The sequence below is a fragment of the Dama dama genome, chromosome 22, assembly GCF_033118175.1.
Source record: "Dama dama isolate Ldn47 chromosome 22, ASM3311817v1, whole genome shotgun sequence".
Taxonomy (NCBI): domain Eukaryota; kingdom Metazoa; phylum Chordata; class Mammalia; order Artiodactyla; family Cervidae; genus Dama; species Dama dama.
In genome coordinates this window covers 41,801,848-41,826,310 of record NC_083702.1, presented here as the reverse complement: position 1 = coordinate 41,826,310, position 24,463 = coordinate 41,801,848, and the positions used below count along the sequence as shown (strand labels likewise).

The following is a 24,463-nucleotide window of genomic DNA, read 5'->3' as shown; positions in this document are numbered from 1 at the left end:
CTGGAGTTTACTCAAACTCATGCCCATCGAGTCAGTGATGCCATCCAGCCATCTCATCCTGTGTCGTCCCCTTCTCCTCCTGTCCCTAATCCCTCCCAGCATTAGGGTCTTTTCCAACGAGTCAACTCTTTGCATGAGGTGGCCAAAGTATTGGAGTTTCAGCTTCAGCATCAGTCCTGCCAATGAACACCCAGGACTTATCTTCTTCAGAATGGACTGGTTGGATCTCCTTGCAGTCCAAGGGACTCTCAAGAGTCTTCTCCAACACCATAGTTCAAAAGCATCAATTTTTCAGTGCTCAGCTTTCTTCACAGTCCAACTCTCACATCCATACATGACCACAGGAAAAACCATAGCCTTGACTAGACGGACCTTCGTTGGCAAAGTAACATCTCTGCTTTTTAATATGCTATCTAGATTGGTCATAACTTCCCCCTGGAGGAGGAAATGGCAACCCACTCCAATCCCATGGACAGAGGAGATTGGCGGGCTACAGTTCATGGGGGTTGTAACGAGTCTGACACGACTGAGCACTCACATGCCAAAGCTGTGCCCCACTTAGTTACCTGTAATTGAAGTAAATGAATTAAACATGGCCTTTTGCATTTAATTCATTGGATTATATCCGGTTATAGCTTAGACAAGACTGCCACCTCCTGGCGAAGCTAAGAAATACTGGTGACTGAGGTGTTCCCATCCTTTTGGGAATCGGTATTAGGAAATTGATTGCATCTCCAAGCCACCTCAGTATCTCTCCATGAGGTTAAACCAATTCCTAACCTCTCACAACCTCTGTGAAAAAATTTTTGCATAGGACCAAGATTTCAAAGAATTTGTGCATCACGACTTTTCTTAGGTGACAAGAAAACGGTAATTTAAGTTTAAACAAAAAATAATATTTTAGAACTCTCAGGTCTTAATTCTTAATCCTCACATCGGTTCTCTGAAGTAGGAACTATTATAAACACATCCACGTTACCAAGGAGGAAAATAAGGTCTACGGAACTTACGGTTACCCGACTTTTAGCGAAAACCCCACCCAGCAAGTCAGAACTCAAAGGCTGGAACTAACCGCTCCGCCTCAGTTGGGCATGCGCAGAAAAACACTGACAAATTCTATAGGAATTTCAAGAGGCGGGAACTGAGGGGTGTGGTGGGCCTTTAAGGTCCCAGCATTCCCTTCGTGCCGCCGCCAAGATGGCGGCGCCCATGTTGCGGTGCGTTTCCCGGAGCCAGTGGCTTGGTACCCAAGGCCTGTCAGGAGTCTTGCCCTTGGGGCTGCGTGAGGCCCACTCGGCCGCTCAGGGGTTGCTGGCTTTGCAGAAGGCTCGGGGTCTGTTCAAGGACTTCTTCCCCGAGAGGGGTACAAAGACAGAGCTCCCAGAGCTCTTCGACCGCGACACGGGGGGGAAGTTTCCCCAGACCATCTACTGCGGCTTCGACCCAACGGCCGACTCGCTTCATGTCGGGCATCTGCTGGCGCTTTTGGGCCTTTTTCATTTCCAGCGAGCGGGCCACAACGTGATCGCGCTGGTGGGAGGCGCCACGGCGCGCCTGGGAGACCCAAGCGGTCGTACCAAGGCGCGCGAGTCGCTGGATGCGGAGCGCGTGCAAAGCAACGCGCGTGCCCTGAGCCAAGGGCTAAAGGCCCTGGCGACTAATCACCAGCAGCTCTTTGCAAATGGGCGGACCTGGGGCAGCTTCACCGTACTGGACAATTCGGCGTGGTACCAGAAGCAAGACCTGGTGGACTTCCTAGCAGCAGTGGGTGGCCACTTCCGCATGGGAACACTGCTGAGCAGGCTGAGTGTGCAGACTCGGCTCAAGAGCCCCGAAGGCATGAGTTTGGCCGAGTTTTTATACCAGGTGCTCCAGGCCTATGATTTCTACTACCTGTTCCAGCATTATGGATGCCGGGTCCAGCTGGGTGGATCAGATCAGCTGGGCAATATCATGTCTGGATACGAGTTCATCCACAAGTAAGCGCCTATAGGCCGAGAGAAATCTTAGGTCAAATAAATTACACACAAATAGCTTGTAATGCACTGTCAGTATTGTGGAGGGACGCCCTTTGTTTCAGCCCTTGTTGGTTTTATTTCCCCTAAAAGTCTAACGGAGTTAATTTTATATCACTGGCTAATGAGAACTAAAGTGCTGAATTAATGATATTAGGTATGGGATATATTCTAGAGCTCTGAAGGAAATAGACCCCCTAGCCAGGATTCAGATTGTATCTGTTTGCTGCTTCTAAGAAGCTTTTTCTGTGTTTCTAATTTGAAAGACTGTTTATAACCTGACCGTGACTGGGCCACCTTGAGTAGTTTCTGCTTTTGCTCTGCACCTTCCTTGAAGCTAAGTGTTAGTCATTGGGTGGCATCTCAAAAAAATTTTTTTCAACACCAAATATTTGCCAATAATGTATCTGTAATGGCATTTCCTGAGGGAGATGAAATACAGGGCTAGCTCATATTCTACTCATTTTAAAAATCCTTTAAAATACCTCTTTTAGTGTCTCTACCTGACCACACCTTCACCTAGTTTTCTCTCCTCTTCCCACCCAACCTTTAAAAATTTCTGGGCCCCAATTATGTGGCATTTCCCCTTGGCTTGCCCAGAGTCACTGGTTCAATTGCAGTTCAGAATGACGAATGTCAAAATAGGGTGCTGTGAAAGCAGAAAGATGGACAAGAATCCTGGTTTAGAAGGTTAAGGAAGGTTTCTTAGAGCAAAAAACCACACTGAAGTCAGAATGATTAGCAGAATCTACCACCACTTGAGCTTGAAGCACATAATAAAGTTCTTCTTTATACATAGGTTGACTGGAGAAGATGTGTTTGGAATCTCTGTTCCTCTAATTACAAGTACAACTGGAGCAAAACTGGGCAAGTCTGCTGGCAATGCTGTTTGGCTAAACAGAGATAAGACATCTCCATTTGAATTGTATCAGTTTTTTCTCAGGCAACAAGATGATTTGGTAGAAAGGTGAGTTCTTAATAATTGTGTGCTGGAAAAAATTAAGTTCATTAAGCTTATGATACAATTTTAGTCATTGACTCTCTCTGTACCTTTCATCCCTGCATAGTTTTTTGGGGTTTTTGTTTATTTTAACGTAGATTCTATTTAAGGCAGTACATCATGTAACATTGTCATTAAACACTGTTGGTTAAAGCAGAAAACCACTGTGGGTACTAAAAAAAGTTAGAGCCAAGTTTATGATCTACATCTAGCAGGTACTTAGGACATAATTACTTGCATATTCTAGTTTTTTACTCCTTTCATCATAAACTTTTATTTTACCATTGTCTATAAAGTTCCTTTTCTTTAACATAAAAGAAGGTCCTTTTTTAAAGTGATTTTTCTCATTGTTTCATAATATGTCAAACTCTTGGAAGAATATAAATTAATGAGAAATACACCTGCAACAAAGAAAAAGTGAATTTTTCACAAAAAATGCCATTTGCCATAATGATCATCAAAAATAATTTAGGAATAATTCTTAAGTTTTTTAAATATCTGAGACTTTACTGCAGAACATGAAAAAACACTATTGAGTAGGGGAAAAAACTTCTCTCAGAGGGTATCTTGAGGATTGCCAGAGGGGACCAATAGTGGGATTTGGGTGAGTGTATAATAGTTGGTATATAGGATGTGAAGGCCCAAGAGGTGAGAATTAAGCAAGATGAGGGTCTGGAGCAAGAGTTCAGTCCATTTTGGGAACCAATTGCCTGAGAGTAATTTTAGGAGTATCTCTTTAAGGAGGTTGATGATGCTCAGTGAGGCCAGATGCCTGGGGCTATAACCTAGATGGAAATTCCAAAAAATATTATGTTGGAAAGCCCATTGTTTAATCTCTGGAGGGGTAAAGTGGGTCAGAGTCAGTAATGCCTGGCAATCCAAAGGGAACAAAAATAAATTTACTGAGGCAAGAGATTTGCGTCATCCAGAGAAGTCCCGTGACTGAAGGCGTATCTGGAGGCCCCAGGAGAAAAGGGCAGTGGCCAGTGAAATTAACTGCCAGTGGGAACATGGTTGGTCTCCCTAGGGAATATGTCCCCATCTGAATATCCTCCATTGGTTTGGGAACAGAGAATACCATCATCTGTTACAACTTTGACTGCTGCTAAGAAGATGATGGTGAGTCCACTCACTAGAGCCCAAGCTGTTAAGGCCTGAATTCCTTAGTGACCCAAGGAGCCCATTTGTTTGAGCTGGTAGGCTGTGTGCTGGGCAGAGTGTGGCGGGCTTAGTACTGCAACAGTCTGCAGTGCTGTTGAAATGGCTTCTAGCATAGAGCAGGTAGTGCTAGTATTCTTGCCAGGAGACTCCCTTAGACAGAGGAGAGTGGTGGGCTACAGCCCATAGGGTCACAATAGAGTCAGACACGACTGAAATGACTTAGCATGCACACACAGAGCAGGTAGTCTGAACAGAAACATAAGTAGCAATGATAGGAACTAGGGACTCCTTCCAGGTTTGGGCCAAACAGGCTTGGCTTATATGAGAAAATTGTCCCTTAGCCATTGGCCAGACCAAAACGAGGTCATTAGCAGTAGCCCAGGAGTCTATGAAAATGTAAGTCTGCCAACATTCTCTTTTTTTGGCTTCCTAAGGGCTTCCCTGGTGGCTCAGCTGGTAAAGAATCTGCCTGCAATGCAGGAGACCTGGGTTCGATCCCTGGGTTGGGAAGATCCCCTGAAAATGGGAACAGCTTGTCTTCTGGCTGGCTTGGAGAATTCCATGGACTGCATAGTCCATGGGGTTGCAAAGAGTTGGACATGACTGAGCGACTTACACTTTCAAGGGCTAAGTGAACAGCTACAAGTTCTGCCAATTGGGCTGAGTCAGGACTGTCTTCTTCAGCTAGAGAGTCCCCTGAGACCAGGGGGAATGCTGCAGTCCTCCAGCTAGCTGCAGTGCATACATACAATGGTGGTGCTGTCACTGGTTAAGAATATGGCTCCCTGTCCATCTCAGACAGTTGGCCTCAAGGGACTCCCCGAGCAGCAGGAGCACCACTACCAACTCCAGAAGGCTCTTAGGCAAGGAGCTGATCATGAGGGAAGCGCCATTCTCCTGTAATTTTTAAAAGGTTTGATATCCAGGTTAGCCCTCTCCTGAAGGTACCATTTTCATTTTACCAAGGACACGTCTCTAACCCAGGGCATTAGGTGGTTTATTGGTTGGGGGCTGTTTAGGGCCTCAGTTTCTAAAAGAACCCAATAGAATCCTTTGGGGTTAGCCACTTAATCCAAAATCCATAGGAAAGCAAGTAGACTTATATTTGGTCCAGAGACTCCAAGGAGACATAATCAGGTATGGTCAAGTACTGACTTGGAATGTGGAGCTAGATGGGACTAAAGGTAGTGCTCATCGGCCTGCCTGCTGCGCAGCTTCCCAAATGTATTGTTGGGCTCGCCCCAGTGAAAGGTGGTGCCTTGCATGTGATTGTGGCAAAGAATTGGTAAAAGGTGAGGGATGTGTTGCCTCCAGAACATGAAAAGGCCTAGTACACATTTCCTCCATGTCTAGGAACCCTGTCAGTGCTCTCCAGTGCCCTTTGAATGGTTTTGACAGACCCAGTAAAATGCACAAGCATTACCCCATGATTAGACAGAGCACCTTGTAAAAAGAATTCTCTGGACTTAGGGTCAAAGAGACTCAGGGTTAGAATGAAGAGGGGGTCATTGAAGTCACTCTGGTCATAGAAATGATAAAACCAATTGGACCATGCCAGTTTTGCACTGCAGGAGACAAGCCTCTAGCAGTAATCACCGTGGTGGAAGGATGGGCCCAGAGTCAGGCAGTAAAATATCCAGATGAGGCAAGGGAGGGCCCTGGTACCAATGCTGGTGGCTCTAGGATCATCTGCCTTTCTTCTCCCTCTTCATCCTCACTGGAGGCCTATAACCCAGTCAGCCTTTCCATTGGTGGCAAGGGTATCTCATGAGGCATGTTGCTTTGTTCTATCCCATTCAGGGGAAATCTGAGGGGACTCAAGATCTTTGGTTTCTTAGAGGAAGGAAACATGTATCCTGGACAGATAGATCTCTGAGAAGGTTGTAGATTTTAGGATCTTTAGATACCAGCCAGCTGATGCATTTCAGCAGCAATGAGTAGCAATTTAGGTTCCAAAAACCTGTCAACTCCTTCCTTTTCTTCCTCATGCACAGAATTTCAGTTAAGGTATAATGTCTGATCTATGTTTACTTCCTGATTCTCATTACCTTAATCTTACATGTTGTCACCAGAAAGTTTGTGGAAGACATCCCCATGAGCCTTCTTCATAGGTGGCTGCCTCCCTTTTCAGGGTGTCCCAGTCATCCTCCCCAGGACTGGGCTCTCCCTCCAATGGCAGGTTACCACAGGGTCTTTGGGAAAGCCCTCGGCGTCTGGAGCATAACACTAGAGCCTTGGCATATTGGTATGTGCAGCAGTAAGCAACACCCAGGAAGCCTCCATAGGGGTTCTGATTTATCAAGGAGCTGCTGTACCTCCTCAGGGGTCTTACAAGGCATTGGCACAAGATGTTCTGAGCATTTATGTTTATCCATTGTTCAACAACATCACACCAGATTCTGAACCCTTGGTATCCCATCGGTTTGGGGGACAGAGGAACAGCACGCCTCAGCTGTATTTCCCTTTCTTTGCTGTTTTCCTGTTGCAGGGTTGTTTCATTCATCCAGGTTAGGAAGTGTAGTCCCAGTATGACTCACTCACAGGGCAGGTCTCTTTCCTCCTGACGTATGTGAGTATCCTTTCCTTTGCCTGCACTCAGAGCCTCAGGTCGGGCAGTGATAATAGCCTTGGGATCCATTCCACCCTCCTTAGTTCTCCTTACCCTGAGATGTAAAGGACCTTCATGTACACTAGGAGTCAATCAAGGCTTTTATAATTAGTGGTCTGATCATCTCATTAGAGGACATGACTTTGATTGTTGATCACAATACTGTGGATATTGTTGAATTGTGGCAGCAGTGACATCTTGGGATGAGTACTGAGGTAACATGAGGCAATATGCAAAAGACATAATAGCATTATGGACCTCCAGCATACATTGCTACCCTTGCAAACATGTTCTCTATCTGGGTTATCCAGTTAGTAAACTAGTCAAAGCTAAAGGGCAGTCGTGCAGTCCTGCCTTTGCCAGTTATGTGGGCCTCAACCTGTTGGTAGTGTTACCATCAGCTAGAAATGCCTGGTGGCAGGGGAGGGGGAGGCGGCCCTCACCTGGGCCCGTACTACGTGTGGGAGCCCCCACAGACATTTCCTTGGCCAGAGCCAAACTTGTGACTAGACTAGACTTGTGGTCCTTGTTATGACTATAAGACACGCCTCAGCAACAATCATCAGGGAACCTTAAGAAGTAAAATGTATTACTTAGTGTCTGAAGGGCACAGGCACGCAGTGAGTCAAGGATAGAAAGGGAGGGAGGGCCCACCCAGGGCTCTGCCTTTATTGGGTGCCTAGGATTCCGCAGGTTCACTCTTCACTGGCTAATCTAAAACGGAAAACTAAGGAGTGGGAAGGCTGGGGAGGGGTCATTCAGGCAGTCAGTTATCTCAGTTACCCAGGGTTTTCCAAAAGGGGATTTTCACCGGTGGGGGTAGCCTGGTTCCTTGCCTAGTTGGTGGGTGAACTCTGGGAGTTGGTGATGGACAGGGAGGTCTGGCATGCTGTGGTTTATGGGGTTGCAAAGAGCCGGACACAACTGAGAGACTGAAGTGAACTGATGACATACAATTGGCAGTTGTTTATTTGAGATCAGTGTCTTTGAAATGGATACTTTGGCATTAAGCAGTCAGAAGCTTAATGTCAAGCACTTACATTATACATATAGAACCACTTGGAAAAATATGTGGCTGTACCAGCTCAGTAGAATGCATTTATGACTTGTGTTAATACCAGCAGTCCCTTTCCGGGCACATCCCTGACAGATTAGTGCACCAAGAGAAATACATGGGAATAGTCGTAGCAGCACCATTAACTACTGTCCAGGAGTAGGAACAACACAAAACATCCACACCAAAATACATACATTGTGAACTGTTTTTAATGTGGAATGCTGTATTCAGCAGCTGCACACAAAGCAGCATGGCTGCATTGCCAACATCATGATGTGCCAGTGAGTGAAGTCGCTCAGCCGTGTCCGACTCTGCGACCCCATGGGCTGTAGCCCACCAGGCTCCTCCATCCTTGGGATTTTCCAGGCAAGAGTACTGGAGTGGGTTGCCATTTCTTTCTCCAGAGGATCTTCCTGACCCAGGGATCAAACCCAGGTCTCCCACACTGTAGGCAAACACTTTACCATCTGAGCCACCAAGGAAATCTGATGTGCCAGAGTAGTCAAAAAAAAAAAAATGTTCTGTATGATTGCTTATATAAAGTCTAAAAAGAGGCAAAACTAAGTGACGCTGTTTAGGGAGGCATACTGAGATGGTAAAAATATAAACAAAGTAGTGACTACCATCAAAGCTGGGAGAGTGGTTACCTTGAAGGGTGAGGGGACGTGATACAATCATGCTTCCTTGGGTAGGAGCACTGTTGTGTATCTGTTATTGTTGTTCAGTTGCAAAGTCATGTCTGACTTTGCAGCCCTGTGAATGTAGCATGCCAGGCTTTCCTGTCCTTCACTATCTCCTGGAGTTTGCTCAGACTTATGTCCATTGAGTCAGTGATGCCATCCAACCATCTCATCCTCTGTTGCCTCCTTCTCCTCCTGCCCTCAGTCTTTCCCAGCATCAGGGTCTTTTCCAGTGAGTTTGCTCTTTGCATCAGGTATTGGAGCTTCAGCATCAGTCCTTCCAATGAATATTCAGGGTTTTCCTTTAGGATTGACTGGTTTGATCTCCTTTCTGTCCACGGGACTCTCAAGAGTCTTCTCCAGCACCACAGTTTCAAAGTATCAATTCTGTGCTTAGCCTTCTTTATGGTCCAACTCTCAACATCCATACATGACTACTAGAAAAACCACAGCTTTGACTATACAGATTTTTGTGGGCAAGTGATGTCTTTGCTTTTTAATATGCTATCTAGGTTTAATACACTGTCATAGCTTTTCTTCCAAGGAGCAAGTGTCTTTTTTAAATTTCATGGCTGCAGTCACCATCTGCAGTGATTTTGGAGCCCAAGAAAATAGTTTGTCACTGTTTCCATTGTTTCCGCATCTATCTGCCATGAAGTGATCGGACTGGATGCCATGATCTTCATTTTTTGAAAACTGAGTTTTAAGCCAGCTTTTCCACTCTCCTTTTTCACCCTCATCAAGCAGCTCTTTAGTTCCTCTTCACTTTCTGCCATTAGGGTGGTATCATCTGCATATCTGAGGTTGTTGACATTTCTCCCAGCAATCTTGATTCCGGCTTGTGAATCATCCAGCTGAGCATTTTTGATGATGTCTCTGGAGCAGGAAGCATATATATGATGGGGATGGGGTCATCTGTGTCTAGACTATTACTTTTAAAAAGGAAGTATCTGAAACAAAGATGGCTAAAGTAAATCTTCAATCAGGGTGATGTTGTTTTATTGTCATATTTTTGGTACATTTCTGCATGTTATATTCCATAATCGAAAATAGGGGGGGGGGGAGACAAAAACTAGTTGTGTTACATAACTCTAACAGGCTTTTTTTTTTTTCACCCCAAAGATACCTGAAGCTCTTCACTTTTCTGCCTCTTCCAGAGATTGACCACATCATGCAGCTGCATGTCACAGAGCCAGAAAAGCGGGGTCCTCAGAAGCGACTTGCTGCGGAAGTAACAAAGCTTGTTCATGGACAAGAAGGGCTGGCCTCTGCTAAAAGGTGACCTTGTAGAATAATGATCACTTGATTAATTAGTTAAAGAGACTGCAGAACATTTGGAGCCACTGTTTTAGAGTTACTTTTTACCACTAACAAGGACTGTCAGTGTTAACTGGCTTAAAATACTAGCCTTCATTTACTAGGAAAAAAGATTGTCCTGAATTAAGCTTATAAATTATACAAGATAAATGTTGCTGTTTGAAAAACTTCCCATCTGGATATAATGGGTACCTCATCATTGGTTACTGGGTAGTAGAACACGTATCTGTATAAGCTGTCACCGTGATGTGGTTCTCAAAACATGTTTTCCAGGTGTACACAAGCCCTTTATCACAGCAGCATAGATGCGCTGGAAGTCATGTCTGATCAAGAGTTAAAAGAATTGTTTAAAGAAGCTTCATTTTCTGAATTAGTTCTCGACCCTGGAACAAGCGTCCTAGATACATGCCGCAAAGCAAATGCCATTCCAGATGGTCCCCGAGGGTAAGGTTATTTACCTTTTAGGTTCACAGTTATATTTCATAGCATGTGTTTCCAGAGATGGTGTTTTCCTGATAATGGCATCTCATTCCTTATAGATGTTAGGTTAGTCTGAGAATAAAGTGAAAACTGAGAGTACTTATTGCTGAAAATAACTTAAATTTTCTATACAGTATTACTGTACTCTCTTATTAAGTCTAACCTGGTAAGTTTTTTCTCCAGCATTAGAGAATTGGTTTAAAGGACCACAGTTGTATAAATAGGCTGGGATCAGTTGGCTCAGGGATAGTCAGTTTGAGAAGATCACAAGATCAGAGGCGCTAAGTATACAGATTCACACAGCCTCTCTCATGCTCAGTCTGTATCATCTTTATTTGAGGGGCATAGTGGGGTTGCTCAGCCTGTTTTAAAATTTTAGTTGAATTTTTTCCATCTGTTCCTTTAGAAGAACTAAACGGGAGGCAGAATCTAGCAAACATGAAGATAACAACTCAGTGCTAAATGGTTTCAGTTAGCCTTTGAAATTTAAATGAAACAATGATATATGTGTATTGTTGGGAGTGGTCAACAATGATTAGATTTATCTAGTTACTAAACATTTCTATTTTTAGGTATCGGATGATTACAGAAGGTGGAGTCAGCATAAATCACAAACAAGTAACAAATCCTGAGAGTGTTTTAGTTGTTGGACAACATATTCTTAAAAATGGACTTTCATTACTTAAAATAGGAAAAAGGAACTTCTACATTATAAAATGGCTTCAGCTATGATGAAAAATCCTTCTGGTGTTCAAACATCATCATTCATTATCAAGATATACAAACTTATATCTTCACTTATGCAACTCAAAGAATGGAGTATATTCTAGGCCTCTGTGAGTAATTTCATTGTTCATACAGGTTGGTTAAGTTTGTGGAATATTTTATTTTCTGATCCTTAAATATTAAACACTAACACAGAAAAGCATGATTTCTAGGTTTAATCTCTTTTAATAATTATGCTTTATGAAAAACTAAATACTAAGTTTCCTATCCTGTCCTTGCTCTTCTATCAGGTAAATATATCACTGGATTTTTGTTGTTGTTGTTCGGGAAGCAAATTCTATAAAAAAGGAGAAAAGTTAGAGGAAGCCATAGACAGCATTAGAAATTACAGTAGAAATAGTTTCTTTTTGAAGAAAAATCAGTACGTGACTTTTCAGAAAGCTTATAATTCAGTGTTCCAGTCTCCTGTGTTTCCATGAAATTAAATTTACTCATTAGCCTTGTTTTAACTCAGTAAGAAAGGTAGCAATGTCTTATATCAACTTTTAAATTAGTCTTAAGTTTCAACTTCTGTCCCCAGCAGATTGCAGTTTGAGATGAACCAAAAAGTTAAGTAACCAACAAGATAAAATAGAGGCAAAATATATACATGGAGATATCCAAACATAAGAGAATATCAAAAGATATTCCAGGAAGGGAAGTTTTCAGGTCAAATTTAAAGCATCTGGAATCAAGATTCAGTCAAATTAAGCTCTACGTTCTTTAGGCAAGTTGATTCTCCAGAACCGTTTGCAACATCTAAAAAATCAGATCATTGATTTTTCTTGATTTCCTTAATTTCACTTGATCACTTGAGGATCAAGTAAAACACACACATACACACAAAATAGTTAACAATCAGATTTGTTCTAGAAAATCTTACAGGCAGCAAAGCATGGCTTTAGAGTTCAAATTCTAGCTATTTACTACCTGGATTATTTGGAGCAAGTCATTTTCATATGCAAAAAAATGGAAATGTATTATAATAAAACCTCAGTCAATTATAAAAATCGAAAAAGAAAAAAGTCATTAAACTTTTATATAGTATAAACTATATCGCTATGTTCCAAAGTAGATTTTCATGTACTCTTCTGGGAGTACAGTTAGGAAGAATTCACTTATTGACAAGCTTTTTAATGTCACTTCATACCAGCAACTTTATTTACAAAGTGAGAACATACAGGTATCCATTGTAAGTCAGAGATCATCTCTACATTTCAGAACTTCACTCGGTTTAAGGGCCAACAAAAGGAGGTTTCCTCTTTCTGTACCTGTCTTGCCTGTTTTTCTTTGTACATGGTGTGTAGTACTAACACGTGCATTACCATAGCAGGTAATGTTTTCAATTTGAAGTTTGCTGGAGAAAGGTGCATTATAAGGTTCTGTCCCCCTCTACAAATTGAAAAAGTTAGACTAGAATGGTAATCATCTGATCTATCTCAAATACATGAATCATGGATGGCTATAATTTCAAAACTGATGCTTAATAATGGCAGAGTGATTTTAAAGTATGCTAATAAACATTTTGGAAGCATGTGTTCTATGAAGACGGTACTGCTAACAGATTCTTAGTCCTATATCACCAGACTGAATCTGTTATGTTTGAGATCAGTTGCTGATCCTGTTGTTTCTTGGTATAGTATCATTAGCTAAAGGTGACACACATTCATATGTTCCTGCCAGTATTTCTTCATAAATGTCATAACATAAAAATAAATTTAATATCTGCAGTATAGAATTCATCTTAAAATTCATCATGTAACTCATATCAAGAATAATCTGGGGAATTTTGGTAAAATGTGTTCATGTTCTAAACCTCACTCCCAGCCCTCTGAGAGCATTTAGGAGTATGTGTGTATCAGGATGTTTTTCTGTGAATAATAAAGCCCCACCATTATTTTCGTACCTTTATTCTAATCTACTTTGTTGGTGTGAAGCAAAAGTAATAACTATTACCAACTAATACTTAGAGAAAGAAGATATACTTAAAATCAGTACAGTATTTGGTTCTAAGACCCTCTTCCAAGTGAATCTTGAAGTGTGGTCTGTGGGCTCCAATTTATAAATGGATTACTGGATTACTACTATTATATTTGAAAGCCAAGGAGAATTTACTAGTTCTTCTAAAAACTAAAAGGAAATGGTCATGACCAAGTCTTACCAGATAATCAAGGCTAGATGGTTGGTTCTTAATGCAGTAAAACATAATTCATGCTTCCAAGTTTAAGTAAGATCAAAGGTATTTTAATTTTTAATGCACCAGGGGAAAGTGGACCCAGAAGTGGAAGGACGGCAGCTACACATTATGCACATCACATCACTGTCAGTGTTACAGATCCTCTCGTGTGTTCAGCTTTCTTACAGACACATCAAAGGTTGCAGAGAAGCTCAATAAAACTAAATCAAAAGATAATTGGAACAGTGACTACGTGAGTAACTTGTCAACCCATCTCTTTCAAAGCCAGGTCGGTTTATATAGTGCATGCATCGTAGTCGTATGAAATGGCGTCTTGGTGCATTCTTCTCGAAGGGCTGTGGCAGCAGCTGTAAGACTACTAGCATATCACACAGGTCATTTATTCACAGACAGACTGCTGTACCGCTAGGACTACTAACGGTTCCTTTTAAGTTCAAATGAAACTGTCACAAGACAGACTTGATGTATTTGTATATACTAGGAAATTTTAGAAATAGCCATTTATTATTTGGATTAAATGTGTGATTTGCTCTGGAATACAGAGTACAATTTTCAGTTTATAGCCAGTCTTCACATGAGCAGATTCATATCACTGCAAGACACAGGAGTTCATAAATAAAATTCTACTCAAGTAGGCAGTACTAACAAGTCAACAAAATCTCAGGATTACATAGTTCTCTTCACCAAAGATGAGTCTCTCGGATTTCAGCAATAATTTGACTGGCTCCTTGTAATGCCTGCATTAAAGAAGATGATAAAAATTATAAATGTTTAAATTATAATACCAAAGAATCTGAATTAATATGGGATAATCTCTCCACTTTATATGTGGTTGATTCATATCTTTGCTGAAATTTGAATAGAATCAAGTGCCAACAGAGTAATATTTAGCCATCATACAAAGACTATATATATATATATATATATAGATATATTTTTTTTAAATAATATTTTAAATATTATTTAAAGCATTTTAAATAATAAATATACCTACAACCCAAATAAGTTGGGTTGTAATTTTAAATAATTTTATTTTAAATAATAAATGTTTATACCTACAACCCAAATAAGAAAATTTTTTAAAAATTCACAGTTTACCTTTAGCATATCAGCTGCTTCTTTCCTACGTTGTGCCATGTCCTCAGATTCAGTCAGAAGATCATCCAGTAGGGATGATTTATACAGCTGTCCTACTAACTCACTCTGAAGAGTATCTTTCACATGATTAACCAAAAAATGCATTACTGCCTTTGGCACACTGCAAAACAATCAAATAATCCATTTCTTTGAGAATAAAAATCTAAATTTTTAAAAATACATATATTTCAAAACGATTAAGAAATTATCCAGCAGTATTCTAGTCTGGTTTATATACATAATACTAACCTGTCTTGAATATTCTTTCTGACAATAAGAAAATATGATTTGATGAGTCGTTCAATAACTTCACAATCTCGCTGTTCACGGGCAGATAGTTTTCGTGCAACAGGAACTGGCTAAATTGGGTGAAGCGGAGAACAAATTTAGTGTTGTGCCATTTTAAAATGACAACACATAACAATACATTTTTGAGATACCAGTTCCTTCTGTCTTTTAAAATGCTTTCTTGGTAATTTGGTTCTTTGTCCTCAACCAAATTCTACAGCTTACCACATCCAGCAAATTCACAGCGTGGCCTTTTTGTGGACTGGCTGGCATAATTGGAATTGGTTTTGATTTTTCCTCAGCTAGTAACTCCTCAGCTTTTGAAGTTTTCAGCATTCCTCTCCAGTTGCCTGTTGTTGGTTCTTGAACAGCATCTCCAACCCCACCACCTCCAGATGCAACCTGAAAAAAACGTGTTCCAAGACCTGTACCAACCATATCAAACTGGCATTATCTAAACAAAGTTAATTTTTTTTTGATAGGAGTCAAAGAGAATACCCATCTAGTACTCATCTGGAGTTTAATCTATTCAAAGAGATAGCAGGGTCAGAAAGAGATGGTGACTGGCATGTACAACTGGAACCCTGAGCTGTCTAAATAAGAGGTCCTATTCTAAATTGCTGGCAAGGCCTTGGCCAGGATCTTAAATTCCTTTTTTATTACTTGCTAACTTTTCAAAGTTTTTCCTCCTCTCCAACCTCTAACACTAGAGACTGTGGAGAAAATATGAGCTACCCTTTAAAAACAAGACTGGCATTAAAAGCACAAGGAAAGCCAAAACTGCTATTCACATTATTTCTTCAAAGTAACTTTAAACACTGTTGAACTGTGATCTCTCTGAAAGTTCAGTGAACTCATGTCTCCAAAAGTTAAGACTTTATATATTTCTAAAGTCAGTTTATGTTCCATATAGTCACAGGATAAAAGTAGGAATCCTTTAATTAACAGAAACAAGAACACACTCGTGATTCTATGAGTTTGCATGCATGCTTGTGTGTGTGTGTTAAGTCATGTCCAACTCTTTGTGACCCCATGGACTGTTGCCCACCAGCCTCCTCTGTCCATGGGATTCTCTAGGCAAGAATACTGGAGTGGGTTGCCATTTCCTCCGCCAGGGGATCTTCCCGACCCAGGGATCAAACCCGCGTCTCCTGCATTGGCAGGTGCATTCTTTACCACTGAGCCACCTGGAAGGCCCAATGATGACATTAAGCTGCCTAAAATGTGGAATATGACAAACACAACATCAGTCCCCTCAATGTTTATACCCATGAGAAAGGATCTGCTAAAAGAAATCTAGTGTTGTCATTAATCACAAGTGCTTTTGCACCTTCTTTTTTAGGATATCTGTTAGTCTTGATTTATAAAAGAAAAATGACTGTTTAAGGTAACAGGGAACACTAATTCATCAATATTTAAGACATGTTTTTAGATATTCTTTAAGATTTTACAATCTAAAATGAAGATGAAATAGCATTCAGAATTATAGAAATAAAAATGACTTTATATAAATTTAACAGTTATAGCAATTGTTAAATGTTTTTTGTATCATTTTGATTCAAAACACTGCTCAAAATTTGTCTCTAAAATATGTATTAAAGATGATGTTTATCAATATATAGGTGGAATATTTATATACTACTTTTCAAATGAGTAATTGTATTTCTAAATGCCTGTTAACCATACATGAGTGATAGACCTACATATGAAATCTTAAGGAGAGTGAGCAAATTCAAGGTGAAGCCATGAGTAAAATAAAAAGCAATGATTTAAATGGTTCTCTTAAGATCTTAGTACAGGGGGCTGAGAGAAGATAAGACATTTAATTATAAGGCTTTATCTGAGGTTCAGAATCTTAAACCTGGACAATAAATAAAGGAGCTGAATGGCAAAAATAAAAATAAGAATGGGTCTGAGTAACTTACAGGTTATTTTATCAAGAACTGACAACAGTCTCAAACTCTCACAGTCCCCCTCTATGCTCTGAATTTGCTTAAGCTGTTGAGGCACATATTAAGCTTCAGGGTGACAAGTGCATAAGAAGGAAGTGACAAGTGCGTAAGAAAGCATAAGAAAGAAGCCTAAGAGGACCATCTATTAGCACTGGACAGATCTCAGAACCTTTAAAGAGGAAAAGTCCAAAAGTACAATTTTCACCTCCAGAATTTTAATTCCCTACCAAAATATTAAATTCAACACTATTCTTGAAGGTTACAGAAAATGGTGGGAAAGACTATTATTATTTAAAACAATGTTAAAACTAGAATAAATACCATCTTAGAAGTTAGCTGAATAAGAGAAACATTAAACATAACAAAGACAATGAGAGATAGATGCCACTGTTACAAACAAGTTCTTCAATGGTTTTGAAGACAGTGTTTCTGAAAACCAGGGGTACCAACATTTTCATTGTGAAGCAAGACTCACATTTTTAGTTTCTCTTCTGCTGTCCTGAATTAACTGTTAAAAGATATGTTAAAACATGCAGTTTAACAACCAAAATTTAAATACCGATGGCTTGAAATTCAAAAAGTGCAGGATAATTTCCTCTTTAAATTCTTTTTCTGTGTGCATCTTCTATATTGCAAGCAAAAGCATGTTAACAAATTTATGTTATGAAATATACACTGTTAAATGATTCAAAATTTCTGTTAAGACTAAAATTTTATCTTAGCACAATATCCCATATTAATATTCTGCTATTCAGTGTATTGTTTCCAGATGATTATGTTGCACCAAATTAGGCATGCAGGCTTAGATTAAGAATCAGAACAGACCTTGCCATCAGCCTCAGCAGAAGCAGCAGGGGTGGGCTCCTGGGAGGCAGGTGCCAAAGCACTTGGAACTTTAGAAGACTAAAGGCAAAAAATTCAGGGAAAAAAAAAATCAAGGATGCCAAAAATGCATTCAGAAACATTCTATAAATACGAATTTTCCCCATGAAAAACAAAAATGGGACATAATGTTTATTTTGCCTTATTTTCTGTACTATTGTCACTGTTGTCACCTTTGTTTAAGACTTGTTCAGATGAATTCCTAAGAAAAGTTCAAATCCAAAAGCTTCATTTTGGTTTTTACAAGCTGGTAAGATCTTTTCTGGTAAAGAATTCAAGGTAACAGATTTTTACACAAAAACTTTAATATATGCAACTATTACAGGAAACTAAAACCTGGTATGCAGATATTGTCATCTTCCCTCTCCAAAAAAGCCTCTTGTTACAATAAAGTCATTAGTCATTTCAACTAATTTTACAAAGTTGACAGTCACTGAATTCTTCAAAAAGCCTTGATACTTAAAATCCACCTTTAAGCATTTATTCCAATGTATTAAAAATATTTTATCTTTAAATTACTCAAAGCCGTTCTGAAACTTGGATACCTTTACTCAAATATGCCAATGGAATATTAAAGTGAGAAGCAAAAATTACTCCTAGAACTCAGTAATATTCTGTGGCTCACCAATCCATCTCTGCATATTGGTTGGGAATATGCTTTAAAAACATTTTTTACCTTGTCTCGTGATACAGCTGAAGGCAGTTCTCTTGCTAGCCTGTTTCTCCTTTGTTCCTATAAAACACAAGCAAGCATAAGATTCATGATTATCAGAACATAAGAGATGTCAGCTACTAAAAAAAATGTTCAGCTTAATTGAAAAGTATGGAATAACTAACAGTATATCCTCCCACTGTTGAGACTCATACCGTAATTATATTTTAAAACAAACAAGAAATCATTTAACCTGATGCTTCTCAATCTTTTTTCTGCTCCAACGTACCTGAGGGATAAATAAAACATCAGTAATAGTGGCTTTCTGTACCAAGAATTCTCAAGGGAGGGGCAGTGGGCCAGCATCATCTCTGCCTTTCCCACTAAGTTAAGAATCACTGATTTAAACTGTTCCCACATAAATGTGTACATAAGCCTTCAACACACCATATAGAATCTGAAGTACACAGATCACAGAAAACTTAAGCAAAGCCTTTAAAAATCACTCTAACCTGCTGACATTTGTATTACATTCACACAATTCTCACAAAACAATAAGAAATATCTATAAGAATGTTCTGCTTCAGGACATGGAAGCAACCTAGATGCCCATCAGCAGATGAATGGATAAGGAAGCTGTGGTACATATACACCATGGAATATTACTCAGCCGTTAAAAAGAATTCATTTGAATCAGTTCTAATGAGATGGATGAAACTGGAGCCCATTATACAGAGTGAAGTAAGCCAGAAAGATAAAGAACATTACAGCATACTAACACATATATATGGAATTTAGAAAGATGGTAACGATAACCCTATATGCAAAACAGAAAAAGAGACACAGAAATACAGAACAGACTTTTGAACTCTGTGGGAGAAGGTGAGGGTGGGATGTTTCAAAAGAACAGCATGTATACTATCTATGGTGAAACAGATCACCAGCCCAGGTTGGATGTATGAGACAAGTGCTCGGGCCTGGTGCACTGGGAAGACCCAGAGGAATCGGGTGGAGAGGGAGGTGGGAGGAGGAATCGGGATGGGGAATACGTGTAAATCTATGGCTGATTCATATCAATGTATGACAAAACCCACTGAAATGTTGTGAAGTAATTAGCCTCCAACTAATAAAAAAAAAAAAAGAATGTTCTGCTTTCTTAGTGTTAGAAACTGACAGTCTGTTCTATAACGGGCAATTTAACAGACTGATCACCTGCCACTCTTCTAGTTTGCTGATATCATCAATATAATTCTGGTACCAAACTAAAGAAACTGTAAATTCAAACCAATAGCACCTACTGTATGTAAAGCACCATAATAGGTGCAAAACTATGAAAATATAGAAGGACGAAGGTGTTAATACTGGCTCACAAGCAGCATCAAATACAGCAGAAAAGCATTTAAGTTAAATGCAGTCAAAATGCTCCTGAGTAGAAAGCATTTCATGAACACTCAGACTTGCAAAAAAGGTGTAAGTTAACAAACCTTCACAATGTTGTTTTTAGGTAAGAAAATTTTGTAACAAATTATACTAACTTTTCACTTACCTAGTGATAAAAAATATAGCAAATGATAAAAATATAGCAAATGATAAAAATATATGGATTTTTAACAACTTTCAGAATTACAAGTTAGCATTTAAATGTACATTTTGAAGAAGAACACAAAGCAAAAGGCAGAGGAATCAAGAGACCAGAAATTTTCATGCTAGTCTATTACCAACCATTACCAACCAGTTATGACCTTAGCCGGCCCCGGAGAGCTGGCTTACTTGCTTTTTGTTAACTGAACAAGTTACTAACTCTCAGCCCCGGTTTCCTAGTCTATTAACATTACCTTTATAAGGTTGCTCTAAAGATTAAATGAAAGTATCTATGTGTTTGTTCTCTGACACATAGTTATTTAAAATCAGAGACATTCACCTGTAAGAAAAATACTGATCTGAAATCATATCATAAATGACCTTGTCAGTACTAGAAAAACTGTTTCAGACAAAAATCTTCCTTGAAGGTTTCCATGTTACAAGAACTAACTCCTATCTTAAAGAAAGTGTCTACATGCCAATTTTTAACATGATAATTGTTATAGAAGCCACTTAAGTGTTTTCAAGTGCCTTATTTACATGTGTTTTGGAATTTTTTCTGGCCATGCTACCCAGCTTGCAAGACCTTAGTTCTCCAATCAGAGACTGAAGCTGGGCCACAGCAATTCTCTGGAATTTTTTTTCTGACAATAGGAGTTACCTCAACTATGCAGCTAAAAAACAGTTCCCTGTACCTGTTAAAGAGAAGGTGCTTTCCCCCTCTAACAGTGTCCAGCAAAATATGCAGTAAAGTAACAGCTGTTATCAGCTGTGGGTCTCGGGTTCTTCATCTTTTTAACTAAAAGGTCCCTTGCAGTTTCCAAATTCCATGTTTACAATTTTTCTCTCTCTGTGCATAAGAGAAAATTTGATACAGAAGAGAGACTGAGGTCTTCCTGGACTATGAAACAGCAGAAAATTTTACTGTTTTATATAAAAATGGCAGAGAAAAAAAATGCATGCAGATAAATCATTCTATCCATCAGCCTTGGCTCCTTCTGAGTTCTTATGCAACCTACAACATTAACCTCAAATGGAAAAAAGAAAGGATCCATGAAATGCAGCAATCATAGTAGTGGTGAAACAGTACTGTTTTTCCAAATACACTATAATTTAGGTAATTCTTGGATTGTTTCCTTCAAAGCTTTCAGAATCAAGTAAAAACAAGTTTAAACATCCACTGTTTTACATACTTCAGTCTAATAAACTGCAACAACAGTTAACTGAAATGGAACCAGGCAGTCCTTCAAATACAAATACTAAATCAATGAGTCCCAGATCCTCTCTGAGTTACAGTTTCATAAGCAGAAAGTAAGAACAATCCCTCCAGGTGATTTTGAGGATTAAATTTAAGAAAACAATGTAATGCCCTCAGCATAATTCTTGGAATATGACAATAATAAGGTACATAAATGTCTTATAGTTATTCCTTGCTCAGTAAACTTGATATAATTGATCTAAAACAGATTTTCTCTCTCAAAAAACACAAATTCAAATTGTATTTACCTCTATATTGTTGTTCATTAACCCACAAGCATCAGCAAAGTCTGGATGTTTTGTGTTGATATAAGCCAATTCAATTGCCACTAAGTTATGGACCTAGAAAAAAATAAAATTAGGCTATATACAATATTATGCCAACCTAATTTTAATTTAGGAAACATATTAACTTATTTAACAGATAAATTCTGAAAGACCGTACAGGAAACACGCCTAAAGAAATACTTGATAATTATGCTTCAACTGATAAATCTTATACCAAATAACAATTTGCTCTCTCTTTTAAATTATTTATATTTCAGCATCTAAGACTGCATTTCTGACAATGAAGTAGATAAAAGTATACTGTTAGGGAGAAAAAAGTTATCTACTTGATGCGTATCTAACTTCCAAGCAACTTTGCTATATAAAAACCTTAGATCATCCACTATTCCATGTCAAAAGCTCAGGTTCAGTAATAAAACATTACAGAATCAGATATAAGTTAAAGATGTTAACTTTACTTGGGTAAAGGATACATTTAAAGGCCTGAGCTAACCTAATTGATTAGCCCTAATTATGAAGCACCTAGTTTAAATATACATAGTTCAAAATCCTAATTGGGACAGTAATCAAAAAGGACAGTTAAAATTAATTACTCTAGCATTATAGAGAGATTAAACTAAGTCCTTCATTTCACTGTCCTGACAAATCTCAGGTATCAGAACAGCACTAAAAGATCAAAACCAGTGAAAATGATTTCTTTAAATGAAATTCTGATGACTCTGGTATCAGTGGGTAGAGTCCAAGATCAGGCTAATCATGTTCTCACTCATTTCAATTCATGGTTATGCTTGCCAGGAAAACAGCTGAGCAGCAGCACTTACATTCTATACTTCCAAGGATGGTTTTGTACTTGTAAAGTAAATGTAAGTAAATGTCCATTGGGGCTCACCACCCTGAGCCAAGGACCCAAATGCACTTTTAGAGACCAGAAAGGAAAAAAAGAAACAGTCAACAATTAGAGGCAATATGGACAATTTCAAATGTTTATCTCATATTTACGCCAATTTCAGGATTTTATTTTTAAGGATAGCAGCCATGATATTATGACATTAAGTCATCAAACAAGCAAGCTGTACAAACAGCCAAATTATCCTGACATACATCAAAGTTAAAAAATAACTTGCTATATAAAGGCTCAGTTTACCGGGGCTGAAGATAAAACCAACTTTCCATTAGAACAGTGCTGCTATATGTGTGTGTGCTCAGTTATGTCCGACTCTGTGGATGTGAAGTAAGTAGAGCCACAAAATGGAAAAAGTTTAATGGCTAGGCTTAAAAAAATCCTTGTCTATTATGTTACGTATGAGGGCACTGTATTAGAAAAAAGTATTATTTCGTTTACATCCAGTCAAAAAAGAGTTTTTTAAGGTGGTAGTATTTTAATAGATCAATGTAACCCCTAGCATTAGTGATTCTACATAACTGCCAGGATGTGACTTGAAGACATTTTATCAAAGGTATCCTAATAATACCTAAAGGCAGCTGAAATTAAAAATTATGGACAGGAAACTAATTACTATTGAGTGTCTACTTATGTTTTAGACACTCTACTGTGAGAAATTTGCAAATGGTATCTCTTTGAACCTTCCCAACATACCGGAGAGCTATTATTTTAGTCTGTTTTACAATCAGGAAATTTACTAAGTGATACATTTACCAGTCACATGGCTGGTGAAAGCAGAGCCAAATTCAAATGAAGATCTTATCCAAAACCTTTATAAAATAGGAAGCACTGAAACTGTCATGAGGTCTGGGTTCTACTCCCAGTTCATCCACAAACTAGGTGTAATGTGGGGTTAAATGATTCCTGACATCTTTGGTCCCAAACCTTTTAAAATGAAAACGTTACTCACTGATGTCTTCATACTTGTCTGCTTCTAGTCACACCTCTTTCTCCCTCACCCCGGCTCTTTTTTTAATTCCCATTATCTCTTTTCAAGGCAAGCAAGTGTTATAAAAGTGTATTTGTAGATGGCTACTCTCCAATTTAGTTTCTTGTCCATGGATAAAATACACAGTTGATTAAGACATATATTTTTACCTGTTACTTAAGAGTACTGCTTTTGACTGTGGTTAATGGTAATAATGTGGCCTACATTATTCAAACATTGCTTACTTAAAAGTCACACAGTTTGAATCTTGGCTAAATTACCTAATATGTGACCTTGGATAAATTAATCTCCCTGGGCCTTCCTTACTTTGTTATAAAATGAGATAATACCTATTGCATAGAATTATTGTCAGAATTAACTAAAACAATTCATGTCAAGCATTACAGACAATTCCTGGTGCCACCATCATCAATTTTAGGCCATCATTGTCATTCTCCTCACCATCCAAAGTACTTAGTAACACAGTTTCCTTTAGTTGAAACAGTTTTGTTAATTTTTTCAACCTTAGGAGGCAGCTAGATATTAACAATAAGAAGAATGTATCTGATTCACTCAGTGATGAATATGCTTTCCTTCAAAAGAAATAACCATCTCTGGCTAATAGAAATGGAACAAAGTATCTTGTCCAGACTTGAAACAGGTAACATTTTTTACCTTTTGGAAAATGAGATGTTTCTGGTTTGCCAATAGGTGTCTGAGACCTTTGATTACATTTTTAATCCTTACATTTTTATACTGTGCGTGTCTATAATATTTCACTTTTTGTTTCTTGTATAGTAGGTTCTTATAATGTATTTATTTTTACTGAGCTGTGCCCAGTCATGTCTGACTCATGGCCGCCCCATGGACTGTAGCCTGCCAGGCTTCTCTGTCCATAGGATTTCCAGGCAAGAATACTGGAGTGGGTTGCCATTCCTACTCCAGGGGATTTTCCCAACCCAGGGATCAAACCTGTGTCTCTTGGGTCTACCTGCATTGGCAGGCATGTTCTTTACCATTGTGCTACCTGGTAAGCCCATATATATAATAAAGCATACCTGAATACAATCCTCAACAATAAACTTCCACTGGCTATTTTTAGGAAAATGTGGCTGCAGGCTAACAATGACTAAAATATGAGGAAAAATGCATTTTATACTAGAACTACTGAAGTTTCCTTTGAAATAAGACTGAAATTCACTTCTTTTTCTTTTTGATACACTGGGAAACATTATGCCTAAACTCATAAAGTATACAAAATGATTTTATTAACAG

At 38.9% G+C, this 24,463-nt stretch overlaps 2 protein-coding genes across 10 annotated transcripts in view; one reads left to right on the top strand and one right to left on the bottom strand.

The window, feature by feature from the left end:
* The first annotated feature begins 1,159 nt into the window (after nucleotides 1-1,159).
* On the top strand, nucleotides 1,160-24,463 carry YARS2 (tyrosyl-tRNA synthetase 2). 2 transcript variants are annotated; one of them, XR_009689779.1, is made up of 6 exons: nucleotides 1,160-1,979; nucleotides 2,815-2,982; nucleotides 9,644-9,799; nucleotides 10,112-10,282; nucleotides 10,891-11,154; nucleotides 23,718-24,463. XR_009689779.1 is itself a non-coding variant. In XM_061125271.1 (5 exons), the coding sequence occupies exons 1-5, from the start codon at nucleotides 1,198-1,200 to the stop codon at nucleotides 11,048-11,050; spliced, it is 1,437 nt and encodes a 478-aa protein (XP_060981254.1). In that variant the 5' UTR covers nucleotides 1,160-1,197; the 3' UTR covers nucleotides 11,051-12,994. The 2 variants fall into 2 exon arrangements, 1 of the variants encoding a protein (XP_060981254.1); XM_061125271.1 differs by lacking the exon at nucleotides 23,718-24,463 and having other exon boundaries at nucleotides 10,891-12,994.
* DNM1L (dynamin 1 like) overlaps nucleotides 13,306-24,463 on the bottom strand; it is a 66,926-nt gene continuing 55,768 nt past the window's right edge. For 2 of the 8 annotated variants that reach the window (XM_061125262.1, XM_061125264.1), the window contains 8 exons: nucleotides 21,279-21,371; nucleotides 18,216-18,272; nucleotides 17,483-17,560; nucleotides 17,133-17,165; nucleotides 14,931-15,107; nucleotides 14,667-14,776; nucleotides 14,379-14,538; nucleotides 13,306-14,017 (listed from right to left, as the gene is read on the bottom strand). In XM_061125262.1, the coding sequence (XP_060981245.1) occupies nucleotides 13,961-14,017; nucleotides 14,379-14,538; nucleotides 14,667-14,776; nucleotides 14,931-15,107; nucleotides 17,133-17,165; nucleotides 17,483-17,560; nucleotides 18,216-18,272; nucleotides 21,279-21,371 (765 nt within the window). In that variant the 3' untranslated portion in view covers nucleotides 13,306-13,960. The remainder of the gene's footprint in view (nucleotides 14,018-14,378; nucleotides 14,539-14,666; nucleotides 14,777-14,930; nucleotides 15,108-17,132; nucleotides 17,166-17,482; nucleotides 17,561-18,215; nucleotides 18,273-21,278; nucleotides 21,372-24,463) is intronic. The other 6 variants (XM_061125263.1, XM_061125265.1, XM_061125266.1 and 3 more) reach the window with 3 other exon arrangements.